General features: G+C 41.8%; 1 protein-coding gene across 3 annotated transcripts in view; it reads right to left on the bottom strand.

Moving 5' to 3' along the window:
* Positions 1-23,622, bottom strand: part of CACNA1H (calcium voltage-gated channel subunit alpha1 H) — an 81,487-nt gene extending 57,865 nt beyond the window's left edge. For all 3 annotated transcript variants that reach the window (XM_053471718.1, XM_053471720.1, XM_053471719.1), the window contains exons 1-6: positions 23,516-23,622; positions 20,233-20,366; positions 15,150-15,247; positions 12,888-13,047; positions 7,040-7,313; positions 1,458-1,550 (exon numbers count right to left, since the gene is read on the bottom strand). In XM_053471718.1, the coding sequence (XP_053327693.1) occupies positions 1,458-1,550; positions 7,040-7,313; positions 12,888-13,047; positions 15,150-15,247; positions 20,233-20,366; positions 23,516-23,608 (852 nt within the window). In that variant the 5' untranslated portion in view covers positions 23,609-23,622. The remainder of the gene's footprint in view (positions 1-1,457; positions 1,551-7,039; positions 7,314-12,887; positions 13,048-15,149; positions 15,248-20,232; positions 20,367-23,515) is intronic.
* Positions 23,623-24,084: the final 462 nt, after the last annotated feature.

The raw sequence follows: 24,084 nt of genomic DNA, 5'->3' as shown, positions 1-24,084 counted from the left end.
GTAAGAACTGATTGTTTGTGGTTTTTAGGGAGGAAAAAAAGTTTTCATTTGCTATTTGTGGAACTTTCTAGAATATCTGAAACATTCATTAAAGCTCTATTTTTTTTTTGTTTATTTTTTGAGATTGGATTACATTGCTGATTGCGGCAGTGGTGCCAATATTTAGAACTATTATGATGACTGGGAACCTGCAAAAGGCTACTGCTTATGTCATCTCGAACGATCTTCCTGAAATAAACAACTCAATCTTCTTATAATATGCGCTTCCAAAGTAGCAAACATTTCTACAAAGTAACCGTATAAGTGGAAGCGGAGAAGTGGAAGTAGCTTCCAAAGAACTTTCATAAAATTAGGCAGTTTATTATTATTTTTTAAAAAATATTATTATTAGTGATTTTTTTTCCAAAAATCTTTAAAAAAATAAAATATATTTCGTTGAAAATTCTTATTTATGAATAAAAAACATGTAGTGTTCATTTATTATTTTATTCTTTTACTATTTTTTTTTATGACATGACATGACGCCTAAGTTTTTTTTCATCTGATTAAAGGCTGGTGCTAAAGTTAATAAATCTCAAATAAATCTTAAATTTCACAAAAACAAAAACAAAAAAACCCTAAACATTTACAAAATCTTTAGCCTTTTAGTATTATAGAGTTCATTTGCACCGAGCACAGCTGGGAAGATTTACGACATTCAATAGTTACAATGTTTTTTTTTTTGGTTACACGTTTTTTTTAATTTAAGGCAGCACAAAAAAAAAATGAAAAAAAAAAAAAAAAAAAAAAAAAAAAAAGGAAAGGATTTTTTTTCAGTCAATGGAAATAATTTACAAATCCCAGCCATTCGTTACATTGGTGGTCCAAGAATCATTTTTAGATGTTTGTTGGATTAGAAGTCTGACGTACCCGGTCTGACATGAGTCATAAATTAGATAAATTCAATTATAAAAAAATCTATTTGTCCAAAAAAAAAACAAATCCGCTATTGAGAAAAAATATATATATTTTTTTAGGTAAAAAAAAAAAAAGAAAAAAAGCCCTACAGGGCCAGATGATAGAAAAAAATGGCATAAAAAAACAGATATTTTTTGTTATTTTTTTTTTTTTTTTTTTTTTTTTTTTTTTTACTTGTTTTCTCTAGAAATGTCCCAAGCAACACGGCCAGAAAGGAATCTCCATCTGCACATTGAAACAATTTAAGAAAACGTTGGCCTGGGATTTTCTTTTTTTTTTTTTTTAACTACTTTCCTGCCAAATGCAACAGAATCCATGTTGCTATAGCACTTTGTGTCCTGCAATGGAATGGTCCACCAGATGAGAAAAACCTGGAAGTTTTGCAGACATTCCAAGTGCGCCGCGGAACAAACACAGTAACTGAAATATTTCTGTGAACTCCCAACATCTGGGAAGCAAATGTGCCAAGGAAAGCGTGTTAGGAGACAGAGGATACTTACTATTATAAGTAGTATAAAATATATAAAATTGTAAAAAGAATGTGCATCCATGACATAGTACATTATATCAACCCAGCCTTCCAGGGTGATCACCTAGGAGAGAGGAAGAAACGAAACAGATAAATAGATATAAAATTCACAATGCTAAAAATGTACATTTTTGGTTCTCGCCAAGTCTAGAACCAGTTTTACGGGGTAAGCTTATTCGATTTCAGGCAAGCCTTGGTGACCTGGTTTGGGGTTACCGAAAACGGAACGGGGCAGAAACACGACGTTTCATGATGTGTAGGCAGTTCCAGGTGTCTAGAAAGAAATTCCCAGAGGCAGGAATTTCGTTACATTTTGTTATAAAAAAATATAGGAATTGGTTATTATTAAATTAACGGCATTTTGAGCAATTAGCAAAACACATAAATGATTTTCGAGGTCCCTAATCTGATGTGTAATCATTGCTGCGGGTTCCACCTGAGACCGGACTTTGAGAAGTAGCGGGCAGGCAGTTCCGTGACCGCTGTTTGCTGTGTTAATAAACCCTTTAACACAGGTGAGATCATCCCCCCCGCTGGGGGCAAGGAAGAGAAATGTGCCACCATCACAGCTTACGACCAGCAAACTGTTATTATTTTCTTTTAGAGTTCATAGATCCGCTTCTTTTATGTAAATTTCTGAGCTCGCAATTCATCTCCGATAATTAAACTCAACGCAGGAAAGAATTTATCACAAGCAGACGTATTAAAAGCCGGCTTCGGGGCCGGCATCGGGACCGGCATCAAGTATCCACAGGCACAACATGGAATTATTTATTACACAAGATAAGGCATCGCCCCCAACGCAATCCACAAGCAGCAGAGTCCAAATCGGGGTCCCTTCCTTTTACACAAATGGCAGAGATTTGTTGTCTTGGGGATAACTCCCCCCGTTAATGCTTGGTTGGTCTATAAATATACGTCAAGTGCTTGCGTTTTATGGAAGTGCCAATCCAAGCATTGTCACCGTGTGTACGCTTTAAGGGGAATTTGGTCATTTTACTAAAATGATGGTAAATAATTAGAACAGCCTCCCAGCAGAGGTGGTAGAGGGTAATACAGTGAGGGTATTAAACATGCATGGGACAGACATACGGCTCCTGAATCTAAGACGAGACCAACATAGGGGGTTGCGCTCATCGAGAAATAGATCTTTATTTCCCCTTTAAGGAAACTCACGTTGATAACGAGGACTTACTAAAGGCTCGGAGTTAAATCTGGAATCTGGAATTTTATTTATTAAATCCTAAGAAGGTTCTTTAGTGTTTTCATTGAATGAGGGAAGATCGGGGGGGGGGAGAGTCGTGCCAACATGTAAAAAAAAGTGAATGAAAAATGTAGTTTTTTTGTAAGCATTTTGTATCGCTTTCCTATAAACATAAAGATTTTATTGGATGAAATCCCTGGTCTCGGAATTCCCAGCCTCCTTATCCGGGAACAAAAGAAGTCATCATTTCAGAAGAACGTGTGGCAGCCATGCCTTTTTTGGGAGCAAAAAAACCCAAAAGTAATTTATTAAAGAAAAAAAAAAGAATGTTTTGTATATCGTTAGATAAAAATGATTCTTTTTTCCTGTTGACGGCCGGAGTCGATACATTTATATCTTGCGTTTATACATTGGACTCTCATAACTGGGAACATTCGGCCTCCTCCCCTCCGACATGCGCCGGGCCTTCCTAGTTTCAAAAAACGTAAATAAAATGTGTCTTTTTTGGGTTTTTTGGCCTTTCCCAGACCCTTTTTTTTTTTATAAATAGAGGTTGTGTGAACCGGCTTCGTTTACACCAACTGGCAGAGAGAGGGCTTCCCATCCGCGTTACCTCCACGGGTCTTCTAAATACAGAATGCGAGCCGAAAAACCCTCGTTACATCTAATAAAAAAAAAGTTCTAAAACGGGACTGTTCTTAAAAATAATTCCCAAATCAAAGGAAATCCCCCAAGATTTTTAATGAGTTTATTTATTAAAAAAAAAAAAAACTTCAAACATAGCTGGAGATTATATGAAACGAAGCGGAAAAAGGAGGCGTCTGAGTTTTCCATTTGATTGGTTCAGAGGCTTCGATGGAATGGAAGGAAGTTTTACTTTTTTGAACGGTGGTAGATAAGTGGAACAGCCTCCCAGCAGAGGCGGTAGAGGCTAAAATAGCAAAGGGAATTGAGTCATGCATGGGATAGGATATATATATATTGTTTGCTGTAGGTTAACGCCAAAGCCTCGGTATAGCTGGAGCGTTCCTCATGCGCGGCGTGCCCCGTCTTATTAGCTGATCTGTCATCGGGATTAAATGGAAGATCTCGCACTTTCATTTTCTCTTACTCTGCGGCTGTCACATCGTCTCCCATCCGGATAATTTGTGTGGGTTCCTCGCGATGGCGACGGGAGGAGGAGAGCGAATTAGGTCTTCGCTGAACCAAGGAAAAAAAAAAAACAAACCCCGAAAACTATCATATATATCTAACGCTCGCGTGTAAAAGCGCCCGGGATGGGGCGGATTAAGGCGATTATTACACAAAGGTTTCTCCAACAATCCGTGATTTCGAAAGGAGCAACCGGTTACCATAGAATGTTATTTCTATGAAATTCTAAGAATTGTAACAGTTTTATTCCTTGGATAACCATGGTTACCACTGTCCCATGTTACACGTGCAAGTGCGTGTTCCGAAGACCCGAGGCAGGCAAAAATGTTCCAGCTCTACTTAAGGTTAAAGGGGTCTGGGAAGCAGTTAAAATAGAGGATTTTCAAGCATGCAGCTCCACTTTTAATTTACTGAGAGGGTGGTGGATATGTGGAACAGCCTCCCAGCAGAAGTGGTAGAGGGTAATACAGTGAGGGGATTAAACATGCATGGGATAGGGATACGGCTCCTGAATCTAAGACGAGACCAACGACTGATTAAGGTTGGAGTCTTTACAGCAGGAGAAACGGGCGGACTAGATGGGGCCGATCTGCCGGCAGATTCTAGGTTTCTATGTTTGATAGATGAGTTGGATCTGAATCACTCCTCTCTGCCTTGAAAACTCCGCTGAGCTCTTTAGCGGACGGAGCCGCTCCTGCGATGAAGCGTTATCAGCCAGCAGCGGGAAATCGGAGTATTTATTACGGGAAATAAAATAGATGCGTTTCTGTCCCTCGGAATATCTACCTCCATAAATTCCAACTCAATAAGAAACGTCTGGGAGAAGATGGGTTTTCGCGTAACCCTCCGCTATATATTTCCTCCTAGATTCATATCCTTTGTCACAGTGGCGTTATCTGCGTTTACACCCAGAGAAGAGACATCATCCGCCGCCCAGAAGAGCCCACGTTTATAAAAGGCCGCCTGTATCCGTCCGATACAGTCCTCCCAACATCAGGTGGCCAAATTGGGTGCGTAAAGGGTTAATTACAGAATAAATAATGTGCTGTTATTTATCCTTGGAAACGGACTCTTAACTGATGAATGGATACGGCGCATGCACAACCCAATAAGCAAAACAGTCGTGAGGTTAGTAGCGTCGGCGAAGGCCATGTGGGCTACAACATAATGTGAGCTGCTTACAGGGCATCAACACTACAGAGATACCACGGGGGCCGTATGTGTAATGTTCCAAATTCTGACAACTATATATATATATATACGCTACCGTACAAAAATTGGGGGTCACTTCCTTGTTTTTGAAAGAAAAACACATTTTGGCCATTAAAAAAACATGAAATTGAATCGGAAATCCAGCGCAGACGGGGTTAATGTTGTAAATTACTATTGTAGCCTGTGTTCTAATGGCCCTTTATCACTCCCATCACTCCTGTGTTCCAATGGCCCTTTATCACTCCCATCACTCCTGTGTTCCAATGGCCCTTTATCACTCCCATCACTCCTGTGTTCCAATGGCCCTTTATCACTCCCATCACTCCTGGGTTCCAATGGCCCTTTATCACTCCCATCACTCCTGGGTTCCAATGGCCCTTTATCACTCCCATCACTCCTGTGTTCCAATGGCCCTTTATCACTCCCATCACTCCTGTGTTCCAATGGCCCTTTATCACTCCCATCACTCCTGGGTTCCAATGGCCCTTTATCACTCCCATCACTCCTGGGTTCCAATGGCCCTTTATCACTCCCATCACTCCTGTGTTCCAATGGCCCTTTATCACTCCCATCACTCCTGGGTTCCAATGGCCCTTTATCACTCCCATCACTCCTGTGTTCCAATGGCCCTTTATCACTCCCATCACTCCTGTGTTCCAATGGCCCTTTATCACTCCCATCACTCCTGGGTTCCAATGGCACGTTGTGTTCACTGATCCAAGTTTAAGTTTAAAAGGATAATTGATCGTTAGAAACCTTTTTGCAAATTATGTTACAGTCAGAAATGTCCTCTGAGTGACCCCAAACTTTTGTACAGTAGTGTGTGTAATATATATATACATAAATTTAACATAATAAATAATAATAATAAGCCTATGATGTCATAGCGTTTTTTTTGCACACGATATCTGAATGCTTTAGAAATAACAGAATACTTTGGGTTAACACATAAGTTGCCGAAGCAGGTAAACAATGTACTCCACGGTTTAGTGTGAAAGCGTTGAGTGCTGCCTGCTATAAACCGCTAATTGATTGTTAGCCCGGGAAGAATTCACCGATGTCATAACCCGAGAGCAGGGGGAGATTTTCCATGGGAAAATAATATAACCCTGTGTAGCAACGCAAAAACTAAAGAGTCCGTAGAGAAAACAAAGACGCGCGTTCAGGGATGCCAGCTTAACCTCCTTGTTGTAAAAAATGAACCTTTCATACAATCCTAAGCAGGTTCTCCTGCCTTCTGCGGGCAAGGAGAAGACTATCGAGTCTATAACCTGATCATCGAGACGGCGATCGGGTTATAGAAGCCAAACAGATTATAAAGAGACAAATTCAATGAAGGGTGGAGGCAGATCGTATATAATGAAATGAAAAGGTCTCGCTACGGATTGTCAGATAATTCCGAAGCAATAACGAAGTTTGAAACAGAAAAGAAAAAAGAGAAGGAATGATGGAATGAAGGTTCTGAAGGCAAGGAGAAGACTTTATTGCCGGTCATCGTGCTATGGAAGCCAGACTGATTCAACGACGGGTGGATGGAGATGAGATATGATGGAATGAAAAGGTCTCGCTACGGATTGTCAGATAATTCCAAAGCAATAATGAAGTTTGAAACAGAAAATAAAAAAGAAAAGGAATGAGAAGTAAAAATGGAATACAATCCTAAGCAGGTTCTGAAGGCAAGGAGAAGACAATCGACGTTATTGCCGGTCTGATTCAACGACGGGTGGATGGAGATATGGCGGAATGAAAAGGTCTCGCTACAGATAGAATGTTTAATATGATTATTAGGGCTGATGATATATAATGGGGTGTCAGGTGTTGATGAGCCTCAGTGGAGGAAGAGTATGAAGACGATGAATGGAGCTGTGTTGGGGGCAACTGGTTGGAACTGGTTGGAACTGGTTGGAACTGGATGGAACATTTCTACACGGCTTGGATTCGCCCAACAGAAAAAGGAAGGAGATTAGATTGACTTGACGACCTACCTGAAAAATGGCTATCCAGGCATAGGCAATGTTATCAAAATTGATGGCACCTTTATGCGGATTCACCTCTCCCGGTTTGCATACGTTGTAATATTGATTGACGTTCATACAGCTGTTGGTGTACTCGGCGTAGTAAGTGTGTGAACAGTCCAGCTTTGGCGGGATATCCTGACATTTCAGCATCCCGTTGTCTCGGACGGAGGAGCAGATGTACGGGTTGTCCTCGGTTTCATCGACCTGGTAATAGGGCTTCAGAGAGGATGAGTTAAAAGCCCTGCAGATAAAAACAAGACCAGGTACACAAGGGTTAAAACTTTTTTTTTGGTGGGCGGGGGATAACACTTTTTAACCTTAAGTCATTAATACTTAATTATAAATCAAACAAGTTACAAAGTTGCAAAAAGAAGGGTCCTTTGACGAGGACCACGGACCGTAAACTGATTAAAATTTAACACCAATAATGCTCCATGTTCTATGAAAAACACAGAAACCAAGAATTTGTGGGCAAATCGGCCCCATTCGGCCCTTCTAGACTGCCTTTTTCTCTGGTCTCTCCACCTGGCGTTACAAAGCGTTTCCACCCAATATTCTAAAAAAAAATTTGATTAATGGTTCACTAAAGTACAAAAAAAAAAAATATATATATTTTTTTGGGGGTATTTAGACCTTTTGAACCCCAACCCTAAATAAAGGAAACCCAGAACACAGAAATAAATAAATGTAATTTGGGATATATCGTTCCAATCCTCAAATCAGAGCATCTGTACCAAAAAAAAATCCCTACAAGGGCAGGGTGACGGGGGCCGTACAAAGCCCATAAATAAACTTTATGATTACTACAATCCACGCTTGGAACCTTCGCTGCCAAACGTTCTAAAGCCTACCCAATTCATCAGGGATGTTCCCATTAAAATTTCAGTGATCTTCATCAAACGGTAAATCGCAGCCAAAGGTGAGACGCTCGGATTTTCGATGTAGCCTAATATGGAATAATTTTCTCGGGAAAATACACAACGAAGGAAATAAAACATTTTTGTGCCTTTTTTTTAAAAAAAAAATCGAGTGGAGGCTTGAGACATAATGCTTTATAGCTCACCAATGAGTCACGGAGTTCCAGATTAACCCTTTTTACATCATAAGATTAGAAGAAAAATGGCAAAAAGGTTTCAACTGTCCTGGGGCCGTAGGAGTCACCACCTCGAGACAGCTCGGTCCTCCAGGGCCGTCACTCCAGTGTCCATCCTCATTGGTACACCATAGGAAATTTTAACGAAATCCCGATTTATTGAAAATGATGGAAGCTCAGCCCAAAGTGGGCGCCATGGATACTCCATGGATACAATGAATCTCAAAATTATTTTTATCAGATTCGGACGCAGAGTCCCTTAGAGTCGGATCTTGGTTCGCAGTTAACAATAATAATTTCGATAGATCTGGGCAAAAACTCTCGTCTGTATGTGATAATCGTCGGAAATCAACACTTTTGGTCCCTCCGTGGAAACTCCGGCAAACCAATCATGTTGCGGAGGATGTGGTCAGTGTTTCAGAAACAGGTACTGTAGAAGCGGCCAAAAACATGAGGTTCAAAAGCGTTCTTCAGCATTTTTTGGCCAATGGCGGCCGTGGACCTTTTCAAATAAAAACGTTAAGCGAAAAACATCTCGAAGAAGACCCTGAAGAACGAAAACAAATGTTTGTTGGATCCAAGAAGGTCTTCAGAGGAGAACATTTCACAGAGAGGGGTGTTCGTTGCAAACGTGCGTAGGAACCTTATGGTCCTCAAACATCTTTGTATATCTTAAGCACCCGTAGAACATTTATCTGCAAGATCTGTTCTCGTTATAAAATGAGTAAAGTCAATTCCTTCCTTTGTTATACAACCTTAAGAAAATGATTCCGGAATCTTATCAAGTGGTTTTCTTTTCCGAGAACGAAGAAACAAAAAAACCCAAAAAACCCTGAAATCTGAGATTTACAAATATATTTCTCTACCAAGCCACCGACTTGATCTCTGGATTGGCTGGTTTTCTGGTGCTGGAAGGGTTAACCCTTTCTCAGTACCGTGGCGCTTTACCCCTTAATTTAGGAGAAAGAGGCCAAAAGCTGTGCCAAAAAAAGGAGAGAATGTGTCCCATTGTACAGCGCTGCGGAATATGATGGCGCTATATAACTCGATAAATAATCATAACCATTTTCAGGCATGTCACGGAGCTCTAGGCTGAACGGACTGAAATTAGCTGTTAACGTTCACATTTTTAATATTAAAAACGCATTAATGATGTAACTGACAACTCTCCCTTATGACAAATTGCTTAATTTAAATTATAAATATATGATGTATTTTTGGGGGATGAACAGACAAAAATCTCATTGTTTGGCTTCTTGAAATCACGCATGCGGCCCCCATTCCTTCGATCTGCTTTAGAGATTAAGTGGGCACAGCCTGAAGATGCGGACCCTGAAGATGCCGACCCCAGAGGGTGGATGGACTTTAAACATCTGCTCCTTTTTTTGTTTGCGGTGGGGGAAGAGAAACCCCAAACCGATACCTTCTCCGCCTCTCCGAGAGTACGAGAGGATGTAAGGTTTCCGTGGCTGGCAAACCAAAAGTATCTCGTCCCGAGGTTAGCCTGCGTCTGGGCTTTCTCTTGAGGCGCTGGCTGTGTGGTCCTCTCTGACCACACAAGAAATGACTTTCGGGAAGAAACCATGTGTCAGAAATCTGTGAGCAGCGTGGGGATTCTGTGACATGTTCCACGCAGGCGAGGGTGAAGAAATATTCTGAACATACGATTCCAAGAAACTCGCTGACACAATGTAACCTTCTGCAGAGAAACGCTCCAAGGAGAAGAGCCCTTCGGTGACCCCTTAAGAATGCAACGCGAGTAATGGCAGGTGCGCGAAATGCCGGTCTTTTGATGGCTCCCGATATTAAGAGGCTATCAGATCATTAAGAAGATAATCGTGTGTGATATTGCCTGTCCCTGGAAGAGGGTTCTTTGGGAAGAAGCTGGATAAAGAAAAAAAAATGAAGATAGAAGACAAAAGAGAGACAGGCAATGGAGGAGAAAGAATGCCAATAAGCGAAAGAAAAAGAAAGAACTAGAAGACAGAACGAGAAGAAATATGGTGGAACTTTAGAAAGAGAAGAGAAACAGGCTTAAAACTGAATGAATAAAGAGAAGATAGGAAGGCCAATAAAGACTTTGATCAACCCGAAAGCTCCAAGCCACAAAGACTAGTGATCCCCTCCATGTAGCCTGGAATTTATTTAGGTGACCAACATTTGGCCAACATTTCCCCAACGTGGTCAATGGAGGAGAAAGAATGCCAATAAGCGAAAGAAAAAGGAAGAGATCAGGAACTAGAAGAAATATGGTGGAACTTTAGAAAGAGAAGAGAAAGAGGCTTAAAACTGAATGAATAACGAGATGATAATGTTTAGGTGACGACTGGGGGGGGAGTTGGTGGCCAACATCTCCCCAACGTGGTCAAACCAAACCTTGTCCCCTGAAAATGCTCTAGGGGTTTCAGGGCTATTCTTGGTACGATTTGTTGGACAGAGGTCCACAGGGGACGCGGACGAGGAATTTGGATGAAAGAAACGGATTTCTGATTTTGGACACCTTGGTACGTAACGAGTTTAAGGACCGAGCGCCAGCGGCAAAGGAAAACAAAACGGTTGTGTTTTTGATTCTATGAACAAAGAATTACTGTGAAACCACCCCGGCTGTGCATTGTCCTAAATAAATACTTTCATCGTCACAAACCCTTGAGATTTCCAGCTACTCCATTCAACGTGTCCGGCTCTTTCTGTCTAAAAAAAGAAAGCGGTGTTGAAACGGAATGTTTTGAAATATCGCAGGGAGGGTTACACCAATTCTTGACAAAGTCTTTAAAAAAGAAAACAAAACAAAAAAACTACTTTGTCCAGGAAGATGATGGTCTACAAAAAAAACCCCAAAACACATTATTAATGACCTTCTCGGGACCAGGTGACCGCCTCTCTGTTGTCCATTGTGTTATAAAAAGACAAGAAAAAAGGCAAGCAGGAGAAAAAAAAATGGTTGTTTTTCTTCTGATATCAAACAATTTGAAAATTCTACTCCGGAACAAATCCAACAACCTTCAGACATCACAGTCTTACTGTAATATAGACAAGTACTTTCGGTCACGTTCTGGTGTCTAATTTAGGTTTTCTATCTACCTAAACCTTTTCTAGAATGGATGATCGCTAGAACGCAAGCCGTGAAGGCTGACCGCCATTTTGTCTACCGCTGTAGGATAACAGAAGATAGACAACATGCGACCGCACGATACAAAGAAAAAGAGCTCATGGAATGTTTAAATACGACTAATCGAGGTGGACTTTTTTCTACAGGTCGTCTTCCTTTAGCGTTTAAAGACAAGAAAATGGAGGGATCGAAGAACCTGGCGAGATAACACCTGTCTCCACTGGTTTGGTTGATGGCGGGGACTCGAGAAAACGCTTAGCTCGTCCGAATCCATACATCAGAAAAGATAGAAGTAATGGATTTGTTGCACACAAGGATAAGTCGAACATCATCACTGTTTCTTGTCCGCTACGTCCAGGTAGATCTCTCCATCTATCTGATGTACGAGGGAAGCCGGACGTCTTCAGGAAGGATATCTGCATTTAAATAACGTTCTTTAACTCGGAGCCCTGACCTTTCCCGAAATGTTTTCCGCGCATGTGGGAGGCGAGGCGGAATTTAAATGACTCGTTATTGTGGAAGTTCGCGGGATGCTGCAGTCAAACAGCTTGACGGTCTGCGAGGGGAGAGGTCTTCTTCGAAAGACGAGATTAAGACCTCCCCGCAAAATATTACACGCAGAGGCTGTCATTCATTATTAACGTATCGAGCGGCCCGCGTCTCTCTCCTGCGATACCGAGCTGTATAGAATAGACCGGGCAGGGGGTAAAATATATGACTTTGAAGGGTAGATAGGTAACCTCCATAGGAGCTAACGTTGGTATTTAAGAATGTCGGTGGTCATATATACGGAAACGAAGAGTTTAAATAGCATTCTGGGGCTTCTGAAAGGCTTAGTAGGGTTGATTGACGGGGGTTATTTAAAGCCCCCCGGACCCTCCTGGTATTGCGGATAAGCATGTAGTGATTCCCAGCCGGCACCACTTGACATATCTCCAGTTTGAACCCAAATAGGGGCCGTTGTCTGGATTTCTAAGAATTTACTATGAGCCCTTCAAAGCCTCAGAAGGCTTCTGTTTATTCACACGTTGGCCAGAGACTCCGAGCCCGCGATAACCTCTCAAATCTCAGCGACCCTTTGAACTTGACAAGGTCCATCGATCTAACCCTGTCCAAGACGTATTACAGTGGCTACCCAAACACGTCAGCCTGATAACACATACTACTCCCAGATAATCCCTGACAGGTCTTAATGGTCCCTTTTTTATCAGGGAGCTCGGCGGGGTGGATTAGTGTTCTCCATTACTTCGGTGTAAGTGGATTAATGGTAATGATTAACTTGTAACAGACAGCTTCCTTTCTTCTCGGACTCCCAAGGTGAAGGGGTCGTTAATACGTTTTGTTGAGATCCGTGGCGTGAATTTCCACCGGGTATATATTATTATTTAGAATATTTCTGCATTAACCCTGTGGATGCCAAAATCGTACCTAACTCCTTGTGATATTTTTTTTTGTTGATGACATCATCTTTTTTCTATCCGGAATTAATTAGCTTTACTTAGATTTAGTTGGTCGAGGTTTTCGGGATCTCACTTCCGAAGTAACCCCAGAGGAATCGGGTACGGGTATACCCCCTGTACGGATGATCGCATCAATGGCCGATTCATACTCACATTGCAAAGTCGGGATCCAGGAAACATCTGTTTCTGAGCAGCCCGGCCCAGAGCTGGACGCCGACGATCCCAAAGATGAAAAACACAAAAAAACACAAAAGGAGAACGTTGCCCAACATAGGAAGGGTGTCTAAGAGCAGGGTGACCAGAATCCGCATACCTGCAAGGAGAAAGACACAACGTTACTCACACACCGCGGAGAAAACGAGACAACCCGCTATCTACATCTGTCACTCAAACCCAGTCCCTAAAGGATTGCCACCAGTGACCGACTGCAGCAACACCACATACATACTACATACTACATACTACAAACTACATGCTACATACTACAAACTACATACTACAAACTACATACTACATACTACAAACTACATACTACATACTCTCTAACTAATGGAAGTCTATGTTGGAACAGACTTCATTAGCATCGCCATAAAGCATCAGCTCAGTGTGGGGTTTGAGCCGGGAAATTCACCCAAAATATCACATGACTGACAGCAACGGCGGCTCCGGGTCTGCAGATAAAGGGAGTTTATTACCTATTCAGCACTGGGGGGTTATATTACTGTATACAGAGCTGGGGGTTATTACTGTATACAGTGCTGGGGGGTTATATTACTGTATACAGCGCTGGGGGTTATATTACTGTATACAGCGCTGGGGGTTATATTACTGTATACAGCGCTGGGGGGTATATTATTGTATACAGCGCTGGGGGTTATATTACTGTATACAGCGCTGGGGGGTTATATTACTGTATACAGCGCTGGGGGGTTATATTACTGTATACAGCGCTGGGGGTTATATTACTGTATACAGCGCTGGGGGTTATATTACTGTATACAGCGCTGGGGGGGTTATATTACTGTATACAGCGCTGGGGGGTTATATTACTGTATACAGCGCTGGGGGTTATATTAGTGTATACAGCGCTGGGGGGTTATAGTATTGTATACAGGGTTATTACTGTATACAGCGCTGGGGGTTATTATATATATACCCCTTACTTTCATTCTGTAAAATACACAAATAACCTATTTTGTAGGTTAGACCCGGGTGACCCGGCTGTGACAGACATTTTCTGGAGGCTCGGTGAACGCTCTTATTAGCAGGAAAGTAACTCGCTGCCGCTGCTGTCGGGAGGTCGTGCCATGATTGTCGTTGTCACCAGCTGAGTCGGCTCGATGAATCACATAAAAGTCCGGGATCTCGGTCACTTTATCTGGAACGCGGAACGCTTTCCTCTCCGCGCATCTTTGGCGTAACATTTTCACAAACACAACAACCGGCCATATCAGGTTTTGTTTCATCTTAAGTACGACTTTATTAGCAAACGATCCGTCGGGGGTTAACCCAATAATGGATTAAAGTATCGCACCTATCAAGCTAGTTTGTTTAAAGGAATAGAATCCTCCGGAGCCATAGAAAGGCGTGGAGTTCTAGAACCTCCTGTCTTTCACAAGGCTCTCAGTCGTGCTCCCTAATTTCCTTTTTAGAATAATAGCTCCGATTTTTGCTAGAACTTTGAAATATTAATATTTTTAGGGGCTTTTGTGTTCCGAGTGACTATCATTTATTGAGTTATCCCGGCTAACGTGTCAAACGCCACCCTGAGCATCTGCCCGGTGCGAGGCATGGTCCCCCGGTAGGTGGTTCTGTAGCAGGTGACACGGAACTTTCCGGGAGGACGTCTCTGATCCAGTCCTTTGAGGCTTCGTACAGCTGGTCCCTCCGTAATATTAAGCGCCGGGTGTGCGCGGCTCTACAGCATCGGAAAGAACTTAATTATATTTCTAATGGAAATGATTATTCTCCGCATCAGACGACCTCCCGCTATTTGCATTGGTGAGGAAAATCCGAAATGACCTCATCCGGCTGCACGGGAGCTTTCATTTATTCCTCCCCTACAAGAAAAAATGTCAAATTCCAAAGATTTCCTTCTTTTTAAGGCCGCGCTGCTCCGGTTCCCTTCGTAATGTGGGTGGCCCAAAATGTAGAGCAAGTGTTGGTGACACATACCTGCCAACTGTCCTGATCTTGCTGTCTCCTAACACCCGTCTCTGTATTTATATAGGATTTTGATGCTATGCGTTAGATACTCACCTCTTCAGACTGCTGCGTGAATAACAGGTTATTTGGGGGGCCACGGCTTGTTGATGCCAACCTGAAGGTGTTTATATATACGGCAAATACTGTATATAGTTATTTATTTATTTCATTTATTTTAGATTTATATTTTTGGGAGAATTTTGTACTTACTTGGAACCCTATTGATGGCTCTTAGCGGCCGTAAAACACGAACGGTACGGATCGCAGACAGGCTGACATTATGTCCATCCAGAGAATACTCCATCATCCTGAAAAACATGAGGAAAGATAGAAAATAAATCCCCGATTACAGATAAAGTTTATTTTTCCAGTAGGATTTCACGTGATTGCTAAGAATTATGGGATTTGCCTGAGAGCTCTAAGGTGGTCAATCCGTGAACCCTCATAGCCAGCAAACATTCTGACCTCCTTGAATAGAGGGGCATCAGGGGAGGAGAGAGGGGCATCATGGATTTGGTGACCAAGCAGGGACTGACCAAACTAAACTTAAAGGACACTTGGGAGGTATGTATTTAGTGTTGAGCGGTGTAGCTGACAATTCTGGCTTTCAAATGGATGCCAATAAGCAAAAGGACGACATAAAAGCAGGATAACTACAGCAAATTAAACAGATTTGTGTAAAAAAAGAAAATATATGAGATTTGTGAAAAATATATATATTTTGCACATAAAAGAAAAAAAATACCAAAGTTTGGGGTCACTTAGAAAGCACATCCTGTCCATATAATAACATGAAATGGATCAGAAATCCAGCACAGACAGGGTTAATGTTGTAAATGACTATTGTAGCTGCAAACGGCTGATTTTAATGGCTACAGAGTCCCTTTATCACTCCCATCACTCCTGTGTTCCAACGGCCCTTTATCACTCCCATCACTCCTGTGTTCCAATGGCCCTTTATCACTCCCATCACTCCTGTGTTCCAATGGCCCTTTATCACTCCCATCACTCCCGGGTTCCAATGGCCCTTTATCACTCCCATCACTCCTGTGTTCCAATGGCCCTTTATTACTCCCATCACTCCCGGGGTTCCAATGGCCCTTTATCAGTCCCATCACTCCTGTGTTCCAATGGCCCTTTATCACTCCCATCACTCCTGTGTTCCAATGGCCCTTTATCACTCCCATCACTCCTGTGTTCCTATGGCCCTTTATCACTCCCATCACTCCTGTGTTCCAGTGGCCCTTTATCACCCCCATCACTCCTGTGTTCCTATGGCCCTTTATCACTCCCATCACTCCTGTGTTCCAGTGGCCCTTTATCACTCCCATCACTCCTGTGTTCCAACGGCCCTTTATCACTCCCATCACTCCTGTGTTCCAATGGCCCTTTATCACTCCCATCACTCCTGTGTTCCAATGGCCCTTTATCACTCCCATCACTCCCGGGTTCCAATGGTCCTTTATCACTCCCATCACTCCTGTGTTCCAACGGCCCTTTATCACTCCCATCACTCCTGGGGTTCCAATGGCCCTTTATCACTCCCATCACTCCTGTGTTCCAATGGCCCTTTATCACTCCCATCACTCCTGTGTTCCAATGGCCCTTTATCACTCCCATCACTCCTGTGTTCCTATGGCACGTTGTGTTCGCTGATCCAAGTTAAAAAGGATAATTGATGGTTAGAAAAACCTTTTTATGTTACAGCCAGAAATGTCCTTATTTTCCATTAAAGCCCCAAACCTTTGAACAGTAGTGTATATTCTGGCCCCAACGCATTTTGAGTGCTTTTATTTGCTTTTGTTTAAGCCAACTATAATCCCGATTGATTTTTTTGGCCCGCGGAATATTCCGGTGCTGAGTATGATGCGGAGCAGCGGCTGGCTGTGTACGTTCTCTCTTTTTTGTTACATAAATTTTTCGCAATCTCCTATTGTGTTTATTTTCTGTCTTGGCTTCTGACTGTGGGACTCTTTGTTGCATGATATCTCTGCTGATTGAATAGAACGCTTCTGATTTCCATCTCTCAGTTTGTGCTTTTTCAAAATAAAGAAAAATAAAATGAATGAACAGATTATTATTTTTTCCCCTAGATCCATGCGTCCTCATTTCTGTCTGTAGAGCAAATAAAAAAAGAAGAGCTCAAAATCTTCAAAGTATTATTTCTTTTAAAGAAGAACTCCCATCATTTCCAGGCAGCTGCATATCAGCCATTTGTATGATTCTCACTCTGTTATCTGAGCCCCGATCTACTAAACCCCCCAACTCCTTATCATACTGCCTGTGGGAACAATAGAATGGCTCCGTCTTAATGATTCAGTAGGACTCTCTGACTAATGAAAGTCGATAGAAGAATGGACTTCATTAGCATTGCCATAAAGCATCAGCTCAGTGAGGTGCTTGATAAGGGAAAGTCATACACAATATCACTTGACGGACAACAATGGCGCCTCCAGGTCTGAGGGGGGTTGATTGGTTTTTGAATCAAGGGGACATAAATGTTATAAATCCTGTGTTCATACCAGTTTGTGTTAATAAAAAAAAACAGAAAAGAAAAATGTAAAATTCAGGTTCAAGTATTTGAACAGGAGGCCATAATCAGAAACTAGAGAGTTAGAGGTTTATAATTACGGTAATATAGGGGAGATTTACTTTACTGAGAGGGTGGTAGATAAGTGGAGCAGCCTCCCAGCAGAAGTGGTAGAGGGTAATACAGTGTATTAAACATGCATGGGATAGACATACGGCTCCTGAAGACAAGACCAACGACTGATTAAGCAGGAGAAACGGGTAGACTAGATGGACGGAATGGGTCTGATTTGCCGTCACATTCTATTATTCTATGTAACATTCTATTGGTATCCAACGGCAACAATTGTAATACTGTCCTGATACGTCCGCCCTTTAAAAGAGGAGATTCGAACATCTTGGCTGAAGGGCCCCTGTTTTGGAATTCCCTGGTTCCCAGCGACAGAGGAAACCCAAAATATGTCCGTTACCGGAGTCGGCTCTCCGTGGTTCTGGAGTCGGCTGCCGAGCTTTAACGCGCAGGCACAATGCTGTGACCGTTTGTGTTTCCCGATCCGTAATCTCCGGGCGCTGCGCTCGCGTTATTAATGTAATCAACTCATTTAGGGAAACTCTACGCGCCAAATGGTAGGAAGGTAAGCATTTCTCTGCCCCCCCCCCTTATCTGCACGGACTGGTAATAGCTCCATTATTTCAAAGCCCACTTATCGTCCAACGCGAGCCGCTTATTATGTTGACGTCCGCGCTGTTTCTGCAATTACCCCCGAACACACAGGATACGTTACCCGTTAGCTTCACAATTACAGCCTCCCTGTTTCTGTTCCGCCGCGGTTTATTGAAAGCGAAATGCGTTTCCGCCTCACTTATCTGGATTTAACCTTCCGAGCTGGGAGAGAAAGGAGAAAGAGAATTCTCCCATGGGAATTAGCACCAAGACCTCATGGGGGGGGGGGATAAAAGAGACGGGGACCAGTGCCAGCCGGCTCATATCATATATTGGGTTGTCACGTGACGTCAAAGCCACAAGGCTCCTGCGGCAAATGACCATGAAAATGTTTTAATGGGGCGGAAAATGCACGGCCGTTCAACATGAGAAGTGGTGAGGGGTGCAAACTATTCATAAAATAAGTAGAGAAAATGTTACATTTTCAACGGGTTATGTTTTGTATAGAGGGATGAGAATTTGTGAAGAAGTGGGATTATTTAATTTATAGATCTCTGCAAAAGTAGTAGTTCCTGGAAAGGTCTCCCAGCAGAACTGGCAAAAGCCATTCCAATGAAATATGAGAAATTTTCGGGCGATGAAGAAATAAGCATAGGCTTTAATGTCTTGTCAGCTGGCTAGATGAAGCAGATAGACCTCTTTTGTCATTGATCCATCCGTCTAATGCTGTGACCAACGCGTTCCTCTTTATTTTTGTGATTAATTAATGTTCAGAATCAACGATTAAAGAAATTACAGAGGTTATTCTAGAAATACCCCCAGACATTATTTCCTTAAAATGATATAATATTAGGGGTGTATTTATCTTTGGCGCTGCTTTGGGGCAACTCTACCGGCCACACCTTCTGCGCCGCCATCTTTACTGCTGGATGCCATACCTCACAGTAGGCTCAGGGTGAGAGGAATCTATGGGGGGCTGTGCCCACTCTGTGCGGTCCTCCATGGTGTTAATGAGACGGTTGAGGACATCAGTGACATCTCTTTTAACCGGCCCATTGGGCGGTGACGCTGCCTGGAGCCTGGCCGCCCCAAATTGATTGGCTCCCGCAAAAGAGGGGCTGCCCCCACCGACGGCCCGGGCGACCTAGGCTTTAGCCATAAGACGTCACTGGCATCAATTTATAAAGAGCATTGAACAAGAACATCGATGTCTGCATGCTTTAGAATCTTTCTAAGTCCTCTTTCTCTTCTTTCGTTAATCGGGATTTTTCCTTAAGTTTTAGTACTATTTCACTTTTTTTTTTTTTTTAACTTTGAAAAACAAGCATGGGTTTTTGTGGCGTTGGCATTAAGCAGCTGTGAGCTCCTATCAACATAAAAATGACTAATGTCTCAAGAACAAATTAGTTCTTCAATTACTTGTAATTTTCTTAAGTTTTGGAGAGTGGCCTCGCCAGACGTCAAACCTGGCAAAGTGTAACGTTACGCATCCGTGCCAAACAGTGCAACGCTCCATCAATGCTTGCGATCCAGACACACCGCACAGATAAGAAGCGGTTCTAGGGGCCAAGTGGGTCTGTTGGAGTTTCAGCTCAAAGACATAAAGAGGTCATTCAAGAAAAAAAAAAAAAAGCATTTTAACCCTTTCAGGGCCAGGGGAGGTGACCGAATGGTTGTCTACGTTGCGCCACGTAATATGATGGCGCTATATAAAACAGTTAATAATAATGATAAATAGTTCTTCTGATTTAGATCATAATCTATTAAATAAAGGGTTTAATAATATATTATTATTCTATATCGTTGGGTAATCTCCTAAATTAAAAGAAAATTTTAAGACGTGGTGGGACCACTAGATCTCTTGTGAAGGAAAATTAATTTTTTGGGGGTTTGTAAGTCAGCTTTGAAACCCCCAATGTAGCCCTTTTTAAGAAAGGAACTGGGAGAATATTTGGGGTAAAGTATTCCAAGTGATTTGTATGATACATTGGGTTACAATGAATCAATTAGACTTAAATTCCGCTGGGAAGACTTCTTCTACTTCTCCGTCGGGCCAACGCAAAGCTTCTGGACCTCCTGCTGATGCGATGTGTTGCTTACCCAGCCATGACGATGAAGAAATCCAGCCGGTTCCACGTATCTCCCAGATAACACTTCTGTCCGAAGATTCCGAGGGCGATCATTTTAATGACCATTTCCACCGCGAAGAAAGCGAAGATAAAGCCATCAAAAGCCTGTGGCAGGAGAGAGGAAGGAAGCGCTGGGGTTAATACACGAAAAAAAGACATTTCAAGCAATTTCACAATATAACCATGAACTCATTTTATTACAATATTCATCCGCACTCTCAAGTCTGGTTTCCTTCAAGGCCAATCCGTGGAGGTCCACAGTAGGTGACTTCCGTCTATCCAGCTACTGTGGACTACGGTTCTTTAAATGCAGGCTGAGACTCTTGAGAGTTGTAGCCTGCAACTTCCGCTGAGCCAAAAGTCTGTGATACGACAGGACGGTTAAAGAGAAGGGGTCTCTTCAATGCCAGCCCAGCTTATATGATAGATCATACAGGGTCCCCCCCAAATGCCATCATTCTACTGTCTATATTAGGGCTCCTACCTCTGTCCTTTGGGTGATTATAGTTGGGAAAATTTTTATTTACCATAGTCATTGACATTTTAAATGTCCCTGAGAATTATTTTTTTTTTACTTAAAATTTTTTTTTTTAAAATTTAATTAAAATAATGTATTTTTAATGTAATTATTATTTTTATTATTATTTAATTATTTATTATTTTTTTTACTATTTTTAAAAATAAAATCTAACTAAAATATTCTGGTCAACCTTAACCACATTCCATTGGTTTTTTTTTGTAGATGGTCGGAGAAATATTGGTCAGCGAGATTTATTTATCGTCGTAACCTTAAGCTGCCAGTCCAGGCCAACGGGCGGTGATAGCCCCTCCGCTTCGTGGCACTGGCAGACTTTTCTTGGGTACGATACATCAGGGCTTTCAAAACACTGGCGAGGCGGCTTAGGACCTCGCTGGCGAAGACCGTATGTTTTGCGATAACAATATTTAGCGATGATGGCTGTCGGAATTACGGCTTCTTGCGTGAACTTCAATCTTTGCGGAAGCCCCTGCCAATAAAAACTCTGCGCTCAGAATCCGGCGTCCGTCTGCCAGAAGCCCTCTCCGCTATTGTCCTACGACGCTTTGTGTAGTCTGATCGCATGAAATATATTTAGCCCGGGACCGGAGCTTTGAAACATGCCAAGAACGTGCGCGGCGAGATGGAGAGACGACGTGTTAACAATCTGAAATCAGCACAAAGATCTGATGACAACTTAATTGGCCTTGGATGTGACCCATTGAGCAGTAAATACGAGCGTTTAGCTGCGGAATGGAACTTCCAGGCCGCTCCGATTTACAAAGCACACAACGAGTACAGACGTCCTCGCGCATTTTGGGTACCAAATAAATTTGGGGCGTCTCCAAGAAATTATCCAAATATTTATCCCTATGCTCTGTTGTCACCGAGGGTTTTTCCTGCGCATGTTGTCACTCCCAAGAGGGTTACCTTTGAGATACCCTTTCCCTGAGCTGGAAAAAACAATTTTCCTACTTCACTTTAACTCTTCATCTCCCTGTCTGATTCTGACAAAGATCACCTTGGAACAAAAGGGTTAAATACCCTAACCCTAGACCAGCCATCGGCAATTAAAGAGTTAATCCTGGCTGGGTACCTACAAAAAATCCCATAACAAATGAAATATATGTTTCTCATGCTCTGACAAATCTTAGTATCCATTTTTTTTTTATTAATCTTTTTTTCCATTAATACCCAAAAATAACAAATTTATTATTTATTTTCTTAAATTTTATTTAACTGCCCGTTGTTTTAAAAATATCGCAAAGTATATAAATTCCATAAAAATGGCGACCGCATGCTGTCTCTGTTTATTCTGTCCCGTCGGACATAGAAAGTTAACCCTCTGTATTTCAGGGGTGAGCGTACATGCGCTGATATATGATATCCACTTAAAAAAAAAAAAAAGAAAAAAGAGTCTATTTAGAAACGAGCCACTAAAAGACTCCGTAACTCTAACTTTATGGTCTAATAAAAAGTTAAAAAAGAATCATTCACCCCGAGGTAAAGATGAAAGGCGGAAATATATTGCACCAATTTCACTTTGCCGCGCAGCAGAGCCCATGTTACGCGGGAAAGGACTCTCAATAGCCATATAGATGAAAAGAGGATTGTGTTTTAGGGGACAACCTGCTGATTGTTAGCCTTTGACTTGGCTAGCGGCTTGCATTCATAATAATAAATTATTATTATTTTTTATTATTATTAATAATTATTATTGTTATTATTATTACACTTCTTTGTTGGTTAACGCAAAGATTTTTGGGATTTAAGTTAAATTCTTGAATTGGCAAACAATAAACATCCCCTTGCTTGCAGGTGAGCTCCTGATGGGTTATTCCTTCTCGGAAAGGGTTAATATTTTTTTTCCACCGCTGTCACAAAGGTCCTGTAATTTTCTCCACGGCCGGCTACCCTCTTGCTGTTAATAATATATAACAAGACGTTCTATTTTGGTGTGGGATTAAAATATAAATGGGGCTCCTGAGAGAATTATGGCAGAGTGGAACATTCTTCTGGGCTGTTCTCGATGGTACGGAGATCCAGTATTCCCAGGGCAGACACCTGCGTAGCGTGCATGCGCGCACGTGCCATGTTTCCATTGATAATGATAGGTGGGTTGTTTTTTTTTGTTTTGGTGAATTAATGATTATGACGGAAGTGTAAAAATGGAAAAAGCGTATCTTGACAGATCTCCCCAAATGGCAGAACGATTTTGGGAGTTTCTTCTAATGTAGGCTTTCTGGGTAAGCGGTTAATCTTAATCTGAACAAGTTACTTATAGAAATGGTCCAATCCTGGCCATATTTCTTCTAAGGAAACATTTGATCAAAGTAAGTTTGTAGCGGAATGGTTAAAAAAATATAAACTTTTTTTTTCTACCAGGAGGGCTGTCATTAGTATTAAAACGCTGTACGAAAGAATAAAAGCGTTCAAAAGATGGAGAAAATATCTTATTCGTAGTCATTTGGCTCCTAAGGATGGGCGAACAGTTATAATCAATGCACTCTTAACAAATACATTATTATTAATATTATTATTATTAAATATTAAATATATTTATTATTTAATATTATTACATTCATTCAATGATAATAAACATAACATCGTTTATGGGTAAAAAAGGCTGAATGAGGAGGAAGAGGGGGACAGGAGAAAGACGGGAGACAGAAAGAGAGATCAGAAACAAATCTGATGGGAGAGGACAATCGCTGAAAGTCTCCTGGGGCGCTCTTACCTCCAGAATGGTGCACCGCTCCGATTTGCACTCCACGTCCTCGCAGGGTTGGAACATCCCAAGGGTGACGCAGTTTAGTAAGATGACCAGCATGCTGACATGCTCGAACCACGTGCTGGACACGAATTAAGGAAAAATGCACTTGTATTTGGATTTTAAAAAAAAAAATGAAAAAGAGAAAATGCAGAAAACCACAAGAAGCAAATAGACACCCCGTCGAAACACATGCTACCCATTAATAAATAATATAAAAATATCCCGGCCCTGCGCACGCATGGCTTATTCTACTACAGACCCACCAATCCCGCTGGATTTCAGATTTCTTGATAAATAGACAATGAGGAGTTATAAAACCCCTCAGAAAACTAGGTTACCGTAGTATATCTCATGGCAAACATCTTCATGAATTGCACGTGGACAGCTTTCATAAACCAGCACAGAGCCGTAACCTTTAACTGGGACGTTGCCGGGTAATAACTGGGTTTACTGGGTATGAATAAATATCATTTGGTCTTAGCATGGAATAAGAAGAGGTCAGACGCGCTAAGAATCTATAGGTCATGAAGGCA

This window comes from Spea bombifrons, chromosome 7 (assembly GCF_027358695.1).
Source record: "Spea bombifrons isolate aSpeBom1 chromosome 7, aSpeBom1.2.pri, whole genome shotgun sequence".
Lineage (NCBI taxonomy): Eukaryota > Metazoa > Chordata > Amphibia > Anura > Pelobatidae > Spea > Spea bombifrons.
This window is presented reverse-complemented; position numbering and strand designations above follow the sequence as displayed.